At 51.3% G+C, this 13,452-nt stretch overlaps 1 protein-coding gene across 5 annotated transcripts in view; it reads left to right on the forward strand.

Moving 5' to 3' along the window:
- The window catches only part of CRTC1 (CREB regulated transcription coactivator 1), a 44,481-nt gene extending 36,735 nt beyond the window's left edge, over nucleotides 1–7,746 (forward strand). For 3 of the 5 annotated variants that reach the window (XM_066566584.1, XM_066566588.1, XM_066566585.1), the window contains 3 exons: nucleotides 4,211–4,297; nucleotides 5,859–6,039; nucleotides 7,435–7,746. In XM_066566584.1, the coding sequence (XP_066422681.1) occupies nucleotides 4,211–4,297; nucleotides 5,859–6,039; nucleotides 7,435–7,646 (480 nt within the window). In that variant the 3' untranslated portion in view covers nucleotides 7,647–7,746. The remainder of the gene's footprint in view (nucleotides 1–4,210; nucleotides 4,298–5,858; nucleotides 6,040–7,434) is intronic. The other 2 variants (XM_066566586.1, XM_066566587.1) reach the window with 1 other exon arrangement.
- The last annotated feature ends 5,706 nt before the right edge of the window (nucleotides 7,747–13,452 follow it).

Consider the following 13,452-nt stretch of genomic DNA (forward strand, 5'->3'; position numbering starts at 1 on the left):
TAAATATTTAAATATTTACACTAAATATCCCAAACTGATTTAGGTCAGGACCTTTTTTTATGTGAGAGCACACCCAGTGAGAGAAAACACTGGAGAAAATGCTCTTAAAATGAGCAGCTTGTGGCTGCCAGGGATTGGGTTCCCAGCACACTCCCTTGCGTGCCAGCTGCTTTTCCTTGCTCTGCCTGTATCTCCTCACACATCCACATGTCCTGGATGGAAATCACAACTTGGGGGAGTGTGTGATCCTCTGAAGGGGAGATTTTTACCTGCCAGCAGCAAGAAATTAAACCCAGGCAAAATTTGAGGGTGCCCCCGTGTAAGAAAGTGCATTTTCAGTGCCTGATGCTGCTGACAGAGCCCCAGCTGGCTGCTCTGGAGAATCCCACCTGGAGAAAAGAAGTGCAGGGAATTCTTCCAGAGCATCACAAGAGTCTGAAAATCCATTTTCTGTTTCATCACTGAACGTTGAAGGCTGTAAGGAGGATCCTTTCTAAATAAGTGCTGCCCCTTCATGGTTCCCAGGCAGAAGCTCCAGTCTCCTTCATTAGCCAGGTCATGGTAAGCTCAGCCCTGGATCCGAGTGGCAGGAATTGTCTGCATTTCCTTAACCCTGCCTCAAGTGCTTCTTAACCTCTCTCTTCTGCTGCTTCTGTGAGTTCTGTGTGCCTCCACAAACCAGCCCTGTCCCCAGAGCAGAGCATGCTGCAAACTCTCAGCTCTCACTGGACAGCACGTCCAGATTTGGGCTTTATGTGGATTTTTTTTCCTCCTTTGATTTCTCAATCACTCTGGTTTGGTTTTGTCCCCACTGGTCAGTGCCAAGGACCAGAGCACACACTGGGCTATGATTTTTCCTGCTGGTTTTATCCTGTAAAAACTTCCTCAGGTTTTGCTCTGTTTGACAGGGACACCACAACTCTTGAGTGAAGGCAGAGGATTTATTAATTCTGCTCTCTGTAGTTCTGGGCTCTTAAATACCCACAGAATTCCTTCATTTTGCTAAATTAAAACTGAGGTGGATTCGGTGCCTCCAGGAACGCCCCAAAAGCTGGTGGTGGTCACAGACATGAAACGTGGAGAGAAGAAAAACCAGTTTGGAGGGGAAATTGGGGTTGGTTGTGGAGATGGGGCAGCTGCAGGCAGCAGAACCCCTCAATCTGCCCAGAGTGAAGGCAGAGCATCCTCGAGGAGCAGCCTGGCACTGCTGAGGGGGATGCAGTGGCCAGGCAGGTGCCTCCACGTGCTCCTCTTCCTCCCGTGGTGCCAGAGGACATTTCCTGAAGCACAAACCCTCGGTGGGCTTTGGTTCGTGTCCCACAGGCAGCACAGGTTCCCCTCCATGCTCCCAGCTCTGCCCAGCCCCGTGCTCCCCTGTCCCAGCCCTGTGTGTGTGTGTGTCCCACCAGTGCCCCCAGTGCTCCCAGTGCTCCCAGTGCCCGCGGGGACGGGTTAGGAGAGCCCTGCCTGCCCCCGCTCTGTGTTTGCATGGCTTCCACCCCAGTGCCTGGGCTCTGCTCCCTGCTCTCACCTCATTCCTGTTCCAGTTAGGCACAAACACTCCTGCTCTAGTGCCTCTGCCCTGGAGGACCTGGTAGGTATCTGGAGATGGAGCGTCCCAGCCAGGGATCTGTGCTGTGCCCTCGGTGTTCCCTCACAGCCACTGGTGACTCCAGTGCTTCTGGAGATGGTGTTTGCACAATCCTGTCCTTCCTGCAGTTGTTGTCAATCACCCTGAGGCTCTCAAGTGTTGAAGGAATGACATTTCCAGTGGGAATTTCGGGTTTTCTTTGGGAATTTCTGTGCTTGCAGCTGTAGGAACCAGCACACGTCACAGGAGGAGCAACCCCAGGCTGGGCTGGGCTGGGCTGGGAGGCTCTGACCTGGACTTGCACTTGACTTCTTGTCATGTTCCCCAACGTTTTTTGGGATGGAAACAGTGCTTGGTGCAATACAAAGATTTTAGGGATTGTCCTCATTTTGGGAATTGTCCTCACATTCCCATTCTGTGGAATGAAACCACAGGAGTGAAAGGCACAAAATACCTCGATCCTCTTTAACTCTCAAATATCCTTTGGATTTTAGTGTTGGTTTTGCTTCTTGTCAAGTCTGTGCCATCCCAAAATTCAGATTTTCCTTGGAAATGGTTATAAACCATAGGTTGGACTGGATTTAGGTTGGTTAAAAAAAGCCAAATTTTCTTTAAATTGCTTTAAGTGGTGCTTTGCTTTTCTCCTATCAGCATCTTAGCAGGGGCTCTTGTGGTGTTTGATCCCTCCTGGTGTTTGATCCCTCCTGGTGTTTGATCCCTTTTTCCTGGGATCCAGCAGCTCTGGAGCGTTGATAAATTGGTGATAAATTGGAAAAGTTTCCACCCTGTGATGTGGCAGCCCAGGGGTCTGCCTGGCAGTGGGGAGGATTTTAAGGAATATCTTGGTGCTTCTTTTTTCCCCTCATGGAAGGGACGATTCAGGTCATTTTTGAATTATTTTTTCATACAAGGTGGTTTTGTCTGAGGGTCCAAAATCCATGCCTGTCCTGATTCTTCCTAAACTTTTCCTGAATTTCCCATGCTTAAGTTTTTAAGGAGGAAATTTGTGGCCTTCTGCTTTTGCCATGTGGATAAACCAGCAACTGAATTTTGTTTAACAAGACTGAGACAACCACTCCATGGAAAATGTCTTTTAGAGATGTTCTCTTTGTCAGTTAATGGTTTTTATTTTCAGCTGGAATACCAGAATTTAGAATTTTAAATCGGGAGTGGTGGTGTTGATTTTTATCTGGCATTTTTGATCAGGATTAAAACATGGATCTCAGATTCTTGGTCACCTTTAGGATAATTGATAAATGATGGAGAATAACTCAGGGACTGGACAGTGATGTAGCAGGGCTGAGGAATTCCTCCTGGAATTCTCACTGGGCTTCCCCCTGACCTTTCCTGCTCTGCAGCTCCCAAGGATTGACTTTAAATCAGGAATTTTGCCCTTTGGGGCTGCAGACCCAGAGCCAGAGCAGCCTCAGTGGGGGGAAATGCCACAAAATCCCACAGAAAGCAGAAATTGTTCTGTTGTCCCTGCCCATCCCCAGCTGGGAGAGGCCTCTGGGGTTCCCTGGTGTCCCCGCGTGGGTCCTGGGGATTCATTCCTGCTCCATGAGGGTCCTGGGGGATTCCCTGTGGATCCTGTGGGATCCTGTGGGATCCCATGGGCCCTTTTGGGTTCCCTCCTGCTCCCTGTGGATCCTCTGGGATCCCATGGGATCCCCTGGGCCCTGTTGGGTTCCCTGCTGCTCCCTGGGGATCCTGTGGGGTCCTGTGGGATCCCCTGGGCCCTGTTGGGTTCCCTGCTGCTCCCTGGGGATCCTGTGGGATCCTGTGGGATCCCCTGGGCCCTGTTGGGTTCCCTGCTGCTCCCTGGGGATCCTGTGGGATCCTGTGGGATCCCCTGGGCCCTGTTGGGTTCCCTGCTGCTCCCTGTGGATCCCGTGGGATCCCCTGGGCCCTGTTGGGTTCCCTCCTGCTCCCTGTGGGATCCTGTGGGATCCTGTGGGATCCTGTGGGATCCCCTGGGCCCTGTTGGGTTCCCTGCTGCTCCCTGGGGATCCTGTGGGATCCTGTGGGATCCCCTGGGCCCTGTTGGGTTCCCTCCTGCTCCCTGGGGATCCTGTGGGGTCCTGTGGGATCCCCTGGGCCCTGTTGGGTTCCCTCCTGCTCCCTGTGGATCCTGTGGGATCCTGTGGGATCCCCTGGGCCCTGTTGGGTTCCCTCCTGCTCCCTGTGGATCCTGTGGGATCCTGTGGGATCCCCTGGGCCCTGTTGGGTTCCCTGCTGCTCCCTGTGGGATCCTGTGGGATCCCCTGGGCCCTGTTGGGTTCCCTCCTGCTCCCTGTGGGATCCTGTGGGATCCCCTGGGCCCTGTTGGGTTCCCTGCTGCTCCCTGTGCATCCCCTGGGCCGTGAGGGCCCTGTGAGGACCCTGGGCCATTCCCGCCCACTCCGTGCTGATTTCCCTGGATTCCCAGATTTCTCTGGAATTCCTGGATTTCTCTGGCATTCTTGGACTTCTCGGAATTCCCGGTTTTCTCCAGCATTCCCAGATTTCCCAGAACCCCCGTTTTTCTCGGCATTCCCGATTTTCCCGGCATTCCCGCTTTTCCCGGCGCCGCCGGGGGCAGTGGGGGATTTGCACCATGAAGCTCTGTTTTGTTTTCAGCATTCTTCCATGCTGGGCAGTGTTTTTGGGGACTCCTATTATGAGCAGCAGATGACAGCTAGGCAGGCTAATGCCCTCTCCCACCAGGTGAGCAAATTCATCTCGGGCCTCCTCGGCCCCTCCCACCTCAAATTAACCCCAATTAACGCCTGGTTAATTTACGTCAGTCCCCGTTCTGTCCATGTAGAGTTTCTTGTTTTGTTTGGTTTCCCTCCCTCCCTCCCTCCCCTCTCTTTGTCCTCCCCATCCCACGCAGGTGTTCTGCCAAAAAAAATGGGAGATCAATTAAAGATATGTAATAATGAAGCTTTTAAAATGGGAGATCAATTAAAAATACGTAATAATGAAGCTTTTAAAATGGGAGATCAATTAAAAATGTATAATAATGAAGCTTTTAAAACAGGAGATCAATTAAAAAAATATATATATAATAATGAGGCTTTTAAAATGAGAGATCAATTAAAAATCTGTAATAATGAAGCTTTTAAAATGGGAGGTCAATTAAATATATATATAATAATAAAGCTTTTAGAATGGGAGATCAATTAAAAATTATATAATAATGAGGCTTTCAAAATGGGAGATCAATTTTAAAAATATATAATAATGAAGCTTTGAAAATGGGAGATCAATTAAAAATATATATAATAATCAAGCTTTTAAAATGAGAGCTCAATTAAAAAATATATAATAATCAAGCTTTTAAAATGGGCGATAAATTCAAAAATACATATAATAAACAAGCTTTTAAAATGGGATATCAATTAAAAAAATATATAATAATGAAACTTTTAGAATGGGAGATCAATTAAATATATATAATAATACAGCTTTTAAAGATTCAAATAATGCCAGGCAGCTTTGAAAGGGGAAAACAGTGAAACAAAAATGTTAAAGCAGTGAAAATCAGCTTGGAAAAAGGAATTCTGCTGGGCAGAGACCTCAAGGTGAGCCTGAATTCCCTTCATTCCCCTCTCAATCCTCCACAGAGCATGGGTGAATTAATTATTGAATTTAATTCTGGGATTAAAATAATAAAAGTTATGGAATACTTAAACTGGGGTGTGTCCTGGAGGGAATTCTGCTGGGAGAGACCTCAGGGCGAATTCATCCCTTTATTTCCCTTTCAATCTTCCAGTATAGCATGGATGGATTAAATTATTGAATTTAATTCTGGATTAAATTAATTAAATTATTAAATACTTAAACCTGGGATGAGTCTTGGAGGGAATTCTGCTGGGGGAGACCTCAGGGCTCTTTCCCTTTCAGTCCTCCAGCAGAGCATGGATGGATTAAATGATTGAATTTAATTCTGGGACTAAATTATGGAATACTTAAACTGGGGCGTGTCCTGGAGGGAATCCTGCTGGGCAGAGACCTCAGGGTGAGCCCGAGTTCCCTTTATTTCCCTTTATTCCCTTTATTTCCCTTCCCAGCCTCCCTTTGCTTCTGTCCCCCCTCCCCAGTCTGGCTGGTGCCTCCCGGTGCCGAATTGGGCAGGGACTGTCCCGCGCAGCTCAGGGCCCAGGGCCCCGCTTGGAGCCAGGGAAGATGAATTTGTTTGCCTGTCTGTGTTGTCCTGGAGCCGTGTCCTCGTCCCCCTGTCCCTGCCAGGCTGGCAGGTAACCCCTGGCGTGTCCCCCTGCAGCTGGAGCAGTTCAACATGATCGAGAACGCCATCAGCTCCAACAGCCTGTACAGCCCCTGCTCCACGCTCAACTACTCGCAGGCTGCCATGATGGGACTGACGGGCAGCCACGGCAGCCTGCAGGACTCGCAGCAGCTCAACTACTCCAGCCACAGCAACATCCCCAACATCATCCTGACAGGTAAAGGTAAACCCCCCGGCAGCCGCCCTGCCCTGGGCCCTGCGCTGTGTTGTGCTCCCCTTGCAGGGAGCAGCGATGGAGCTGACTCTGTGTGAAACGGGAGCCTCCTCCAGCCAGCTCTCATCAGCTCTTGGAGCTTTGTTTCACACCCAAATAGCTCAGCTACCTTACGAGGCATAAAATCAACAAAATGGCTTCTGTTGCAGTATTAGAAACAAAGAGATTTTAATAAAAGGCAAAATAACAAACTCTTTACAGGGTCCCTGCAGATACCATACTGAGCAGCTCCTCAGGGCGTGGCCCAGCCCTGCCGCAGCTCCAGGAGTGTTTGGACAGTGCTCTGGGACAGGCTGGGGTTTGGGGTGTCTGTGCAGGGCCTGGAGCTGGATCCGTGATCCCTGGGGGTCCCTCCCAGCTCAGGATAGTTCAGCATCCCGTGGCCCCAGCCTGGGGGTGTCTCCTGGGGATTGTTGCTGTTGAGGGCTTTGTTCACCTGGGCTGTGGTGCCAGTCCGGTGTGGCTGCTGACCAAAACACGTAACTTCATCCTAGGGAACTTGTGAGAATGCTCAGAGAAAGAATGAAAACAATTCTTACCTTAATCTCTGCCCCTGGTGTTTGTGAGCACGTGGAATGTTTGTACATTGTGCTTATGGAAAGATGTTTACAAGAAAGTGTTGTTTCTGCTCAGCCAGTGGTGAAGGACCAGTCGGGTTCTGAGTGAACGATCCTGTCTATGAATATGTAAAGTTCCTAATGAATCTTTAGGAACTTTAGGGAACTTTTCCCTTTTTAAAAAAATCTTAGACTCATGTCTTCTGAGCATTGGAGCCAATGTCTCCTTCCTTCAGCCATTCCTAACTGGAGTCCAGGTGTGTGTCCCAGTGCTCACCTGCACACAGGTGGAGCACCTAGAGCACCAGTTTTCCTGTGGATTTATCCTCCTGAATTCCCTGGATCCTCTGCTAGAGTGAGGAAAGGCTGTGGGAGCCAACTCTGCCTGCTCAGCCCCAGCTGGCCAGCAGAGGGTTGGAGTGTCACATATGGTGGCCAATCTGGTCACAGTGGGATTTTGGAAACAATTCCTGCCCAGGATCCTATGGCTGCAGCCAGGATTGCTGATGGGAATGGTGGAATTGAGGTTATTCCTCCTCAAGCTGAGGGACAGAAAAGGCTCCAGTCACACCAAACACGAATTGTGGGTTGTGTTTGGTGGCTTGGAGATGCTGTGAGGAATCTGAAATCTGCGGGAGGGTGGATGTTCCTCATCTGAGAGCTCCATAACCATTTCCAGGGGTTTTGGGAGCTGTTTCCTGAGTTCCTCCCGGTGTTTCTGGGAGTTTTCTGTTTCAGCAATCCTGCTGGGGTCTGAGCCCTGTGTGTTTTGTCCCTGCAGTGACAGGAGAATCCCCCCCCAGCTTATCAAAAGAACTGACCAGCTCCTTGGCAGGAGTGGGGGACGTCAGCTTCGACACGGATTCCCAGTTCCCTCTGGATGAACTCAAAATTGACCCTTTGACCCTGGATGGACTTCACATGCTCAACGACCCCGACATGGTCCTCACCGACCCCGCCACAGAGGACACGTTCCGCATGGACCGGCTGTGACCGGGGCTGCGTCCACCCTGGGGCTGCATCCCATCCTGGAGCCACCACCCCGAGGGCTCCATCCCACCCTGGAGCCACCATCCTGGGGCTTCATCCACCCTGGAGCCACCATCCTGGGGGCTTCATCCACCCTGGAGCCACCATCCTGGGGCTTCATCCACCCTGGGGCTGCATCCACCCTGGAGCCACCACCCTGGGGCCACCATCCTGGGGGCCTCATCCACCCTGGGGCTGCATCCCACCCTGGGGCCACCATCCTGGGGCTGCATCCCACCCTGGAGCTCCATCCCACCCTGGGGCCACCATCCTGGGGCTGCATCCCACCCTGGAGCTCCATCCCACCCTGGAGCCACCATCCTGGGGGCCTCATCCACCCCGGGGGCTGCATCCCACCCTGGAGCCACCATCCTGGGGGCCTCATCCACCCTGGAGCCACCATCCTGGGGGCTTCATCCACCCTGGGGCTGCATCCACCCTGGAGCCACCACCCTGGGGCTGCATCCCACCCTGGGGCCACCATCCTGGGGCTTCATCCACCCTGGGGCCACCATCCTGGGGGCTTCATCCACCCCGGGGGCTGCATCCCACCCTGGAGCTCCATCCCACCCTGGGGGCTTCATCCACCCCGGGGGCTGCATCCCACCCTGGGGCCACCATCCTGGGGCTTCATCCACCCTGGGGCTGCATCCATCCTCAGGGCTCCATCCCACCCTGGAGCCACCACCCCGAGGGCTTCATCCCACCCTGGGGGCTGCATCCAACCCCAGGGGCTCCATCTCACCCTGGGGCTCCATCCCAGCCCGGGGTCCATCCTGGAGGGAGCAGCTCTCCGTGTCCCTGTCCCATGGGTCCCCCAGCTTGTTGTTCTGAGCTTGCCGCGCTGCCCAGCCTGTCCCAGCCGTGTCCCCCGAGCCGCTCGTTGCCGTCCAGCAGTCAGGATTGTCCGGTTTGTCCCGGTGGTTATCCCGGTTTGTCCCAGTGGTTTATCCCAGTTCATCCCAGTTCATCCCAGTTTGTCCCGGTGGTTTATCCTGGTTTGTCCCGGTGGTTTATCCCAGTTTATCCCGGTTTGTCCTGGTTTGTCCCGGTGGTTCATCCCAGTTTATCCCGGTTTATCCCGATGGTTTATCCCAGTTTATCCAGGTTTGTCCCGATGGTTTATCCCAGTTTACCCCAGTTTGTCCCGGTGGTTTATCCTGGTTTGTCCCGGTGGTTTATCCCGGTTTATCCCGGTGGTTATCCCGGTTTGTCCCGGTGGTTATCCCGGTTTATCCCGGTGGTTATCCTGGTTTATCCCAGTGGTTATCCCGGTTTGTCCCGGTGGTTATCCCGGTTTATCCCGGTGGTTTTCCCGGTTTGCCATCGGCCTTCTCCCCGGCAGAGCCCCCGTGCCCCAGCTGGGCGCGGTCCCTGTGCAGCGCTGGGGGCTCTGGGCAGCCGGGCCGGGGCTGTGGGGCTGGCGGGGCCTGGCCCCGTGGGGAGCAAATCCCGGCAGTGCCGCCGTCCCCGGGCCCTGCTCGGGGACTCTGCCGCCCCCGGTGTGTCCCAGCCTCCCGTCCCTCCCGCCTGCCCCAGCGCTCCCGGCCGAGCGGAGCCGCCAGGCCCACAAATCCACTTCAAACACTATTTTGTTCCAAGCTTTTCATGGTTTTGTTTTGTTTTGTTTTTGTTTTTTAAACATATATGTAATATATATCTATTTCTATATATGGCTACATATATAGAGAGCATTTCTGAGCACACGTGAAAGTTCTATAATTCATTACTTGATTAGACAGAGGATCAGAACATCTTAAAGCAGCTAAAAAAAAAATAGAGACTAACCTGCATAATCCTAATTTTTACTTTGTGAGAGATTCCTGGGCAACAGGAAGGGCATTTCCATAGCAATGCCAGGCTCGTAGAATCATGATTTTAAAATTTTTTATTCTTATTCATTACTTATTCTGTTACTTATTTATGATTTTTTTTGGTTGTTGTTGTTGTCATTTCTTTTTTTTTAAATTTTATTTAAATATTTGGATATTAGGAAAGTAGCTCAACTACATACAGCCAATGGAAGCACTCTACATAATATTTGTACAGTACTTTTTTTTTTTTTGTGGTTTTATTCCAGAAATATATTATATATATTATATATGTAGGTATTTTTAAACTAACTGGAATTTCAAACAGATGTTAAGCAGGAATAAGGAAACCTAAGGCAAGTTTAGATATTTTCCTTTGGAATAGGCAAAATAGGGTGGTTGGAACTTAAAAATTCCTTCATTCACCCGGGGGAAAAAAAAATCTCTTGCTCCACAATGACCAGGATTGAATCCTCCAAAATTCTGTTTAATTAAATGGAGAATTAATTGTTTCTGATGGTCCTTGTGAATATTTTGTGCTGCAAATTTAAAAAAAAAAACCCAAAACCCATCCAGATTGCTCAGGCTGGGAATTGGGGATTTCACTGTGGCTGGAGGGAAGGCGATTCCCAGATTTCTGGGAATGAATGGAGTTAGAGGGCGCTGCCGGAACATCCCCATTCTGCTGGGGAAAGGCAGGAATTCATCAGGAATTAACAGGATTTGGAGTCATTAACTAATTAACTCACCCCGAGGGGGGAGCATCCCCAGGGATTCCATCCCTAAAATCCCTCCCAGTTCAGTTCCAGTTCCCAGCAGTTGGGGTTTGTTCACCCCTCCTGCCCCCCTGGATTTTCCCTGTGCCTGGAATTCCAACCCCAACCCCGACCCCAAAGCTTCTCCTCTTTGGGAACGGCCTGGGCTGCTCTTAACGAGTTCCCTGCAATTAGTGAGAGTCCCCCCGCAATTAGCGACTCCTCCCTGCTCTCCTGAGTTCTCCTAATGAGTTATCCAAGTTTCTGTGTGCTTCCAGAAATCCTGGGCTGCCTGCTGAGGCTCCTGCCCGCTCTGCTGAGCAGGAGCAGGGTCAGGAGCTCCCCAGCCCGGGCTGTCCCCTCGCCTTCTGTGCCATTTGTTGACCATTTGCACTAAAAACGTGGAATTTTTTCTTGGCTTCCCTGTGTCTTTTTTATTTCTTTGTTGTTCTTTGTTTTGTTTTGTTTTGTTTTAATTTTATCCTTCTCCATGCCCTCCAGAGGTTTCCCTGCATCTCTTGGGAATATTTTGGGATTTTTTGGCAGGGTTTGAGCTCGGTAGGACACGTTCGCTCCCGGTGGCTGCTCCTTTCAGATCCCTCACGCTTTTTCAGTTCAAGGAGGAGATAAAAGGCAGCTCAGACAGGAGGAAACCTGGGAAAAACCAGGAGGGATTTGGGCCCAGGTGACTGGGAGCCCCCTGCTGAAGGTGCAGTGAGAGCTTTGTGCAGCTCCGTGTGGGAATTGCGTTTCTCCCCTGCTGGAATGGCTCCGTGCATGTGCAGTCCTGGTGTGCGCCGTGTTTGTAGCACCGGAGTCGCTGCACCAGAGCAGCCGGGGCTCAGTCCAGCAGTGCTGGCAGTGCTGTCAGTGCTGTCTGTGCTGTGCTGTCACTGCTGTCAGTGCTGTCTGTGCTGTCTGTGCTGTTTAACCCCAGAGTCACTGCACCAGCAGCAGCCGGGGCTCAGTCCAGCAGTGCTGGCAGTGCTGTCAGCGCTCTCAGCGCTCTCAGTGCTCTCAGTGCTCTCAGTGCTGTGCTGTCAGTGCTGTCAGTGCTGTCTCTGCTGTCAGTGCTGTTTAACCCCAGAGTCGCTGCACCAGCAGCAGCCGGGGCTCCTCACGGGAGGGAGGCTCGGGCAGGGAACTGCAGCTCCAGCTCCTGCCCGGTTTTTTAACCCCGTGTGTAAATAAGAGCTCTTTGTTTCTAAGATTTGTAAGTCGACCTTGAAAATCGCCTTAATTTCAAACGAACACACCTTGGATGCAACTGTCAGAGTTAGGGAGCCTCCAGCTGGGAGAAAGGCAGGTTTGATCCCTGGGGAGAGGGAAGGGGCAGGGGTGTCCCCGGGGAGTGCTGGGGGTGACAGGACGGGCTCCAGCTGTGGCCGGGGAGAAGCTGCCTCTCATCCCAGCCTGTGAGAGCCAGGGGTTCCAGCAGCTCCGGCCTTGCCCTTCCCCAGGGGAGCCTTTCATGTGGGAGCTGCCCCAGAGGATTCCCCCTCTCTCACTCCTCCAAATTCCACTTTTTGTGGCATCAGGCTGATCTGGAAGCCAACCCAGAGAGAAGCGTGGAGCAGATCCCGAGTGTTCCCAGAACAAATCATCTGCTTTTATTCCAAATGTAACAGCCCTGTGCTCATTCCAGTGTTTGGGGCTCCCTCCCCACGGGTGGGAGCAGAAAGGGAAAACCATCACTTAGTAAGAAACAAAAGACAAAAAAACCAAGGAGGAAATGGTGTTAATTGCTCTCATTGCTGCGTTTGGTTGCAGTGGTGGTGAAGCTGCCCAGGGGTGACTGTCCCACCCTCCCTCCTGACTCCCCTCCCTCCCTCCCTCCCTCCCTCCGTGTTTTTCTATCTCCATAAGGAATTAACCCCCAATTCCCAAGCTAGACTGTTGCATTTGCCAATACAATGGGGAAGAGCAGGAATAAACCCTCGGTGGTGCACCCAAAACTGTGATTCTGTTTCCCAGCAGAGCCCAGCCCTGGCGCTGGGGCTGGGGGAGGCTCCGTTCCCTGTACATAGATCCCATCCCTGGGCATGCGTGACCCGGCCCGGCTCCCACGGCTTCTGCATGGCAGGGAGCGCCTGGCAGCCCCCCTGTGCCCCCGGGCTGGGCTGATCCCTCATTTTCCAGAGGGGAAAACCTCCCCAGGAGCGGCCGGAATCGCCCGGGAGCCGTCGGGCGCCTTCCGTGGCCTCCGGGGAGGTTCCGTGGGTTCATTTGGTGAATTTGGTTTAGGAGAGCTCATGGGTGAGCCTTCAGCTCAGAGGGAGGTTGGGTCTGATGGTCCTGGAGGTCTTTTCCAACCCTGATTTGGTCGTTCCTCCCCAACCTTGATTCCAGAATTCTTTTCCAACCTTGATTTGGTTTTTCTTCTCCCACCTTGATTCTGTCATTCTTTTCCAACCCTAATTTGGTGATTCTCTTCCAAACTTGATTCAGGTTCTTTTCCAGCCTTAATTCAGTGATTCTTTTCCAGCCCTGATTCAGTGGCTCTGTCCCAACCTCAATTCCACGATTCCAAGAGCAAAAGCTGCCCTGAGTTTATCTAAAAGCAGTTTACCTAAATTTCCCTCAAAAACGAAGCCTTGGACCTAAAACCTCGGATTTCTGCCAAAACAACAATTAAGGCTTGAGCTTAATTTCCTTAATTCCCTTAAGGAAAGGCCCTGGAAACCCCCTCTGGACAGGAAGGAAGCAGGAAGGCCCCTCCTCCCCCCGCAGATCCCGACCTTGGCTGTTTTTTTCGGGAGAAACCCCAAAACCAGCGCGTTTATTCCTCGGAGCAACGGCGCCCCCGTCACTGTGATGGCAATGTGAAAGCGCAGGTAGCCTTTGTTACGTGTGTCTGTCCTTTTTAAAAAACAACCAGGAAAAAGAAAAAAAACCCAAAAAAACCTCCCTCCCTCTTAGAATTAAACTTTGTAGTGTTCCTGTTCTTTGTATTTTGAGTTGCATCTTATTTATACGGCGCAGTGTAGGCATGGATTGCATGTCGGTTTTCTATGCGGGCACCACGACATTCTGACTGTGTATTATAAATCATTTTTACCTTTTTAAACAGGGAAAAACAAAAAAAAAACCAACAAAACAAACAAAAAAATAACAACAACACAACAGAATCATTGTGTGGAATTTCTATACTGCAAAGCCAAACACTACATGGAGTCCTCTCTTGGTTTGTGTTATTTATTTTCC

This window comes from Molothrus aeneus, chromosome 27 (assembly GCF_037042795.1).
Source record: "Molothrus aeneus isolate 106 chromosome 27, BPBGC_Maene_1.0, whole genome shotgun sequence".
Lineage (NCBI taxonomy): Eukaryota > Metazoa > Chordata > Aves > Passeriformes > Icteridae > Molothrus > Molothrus aeneus.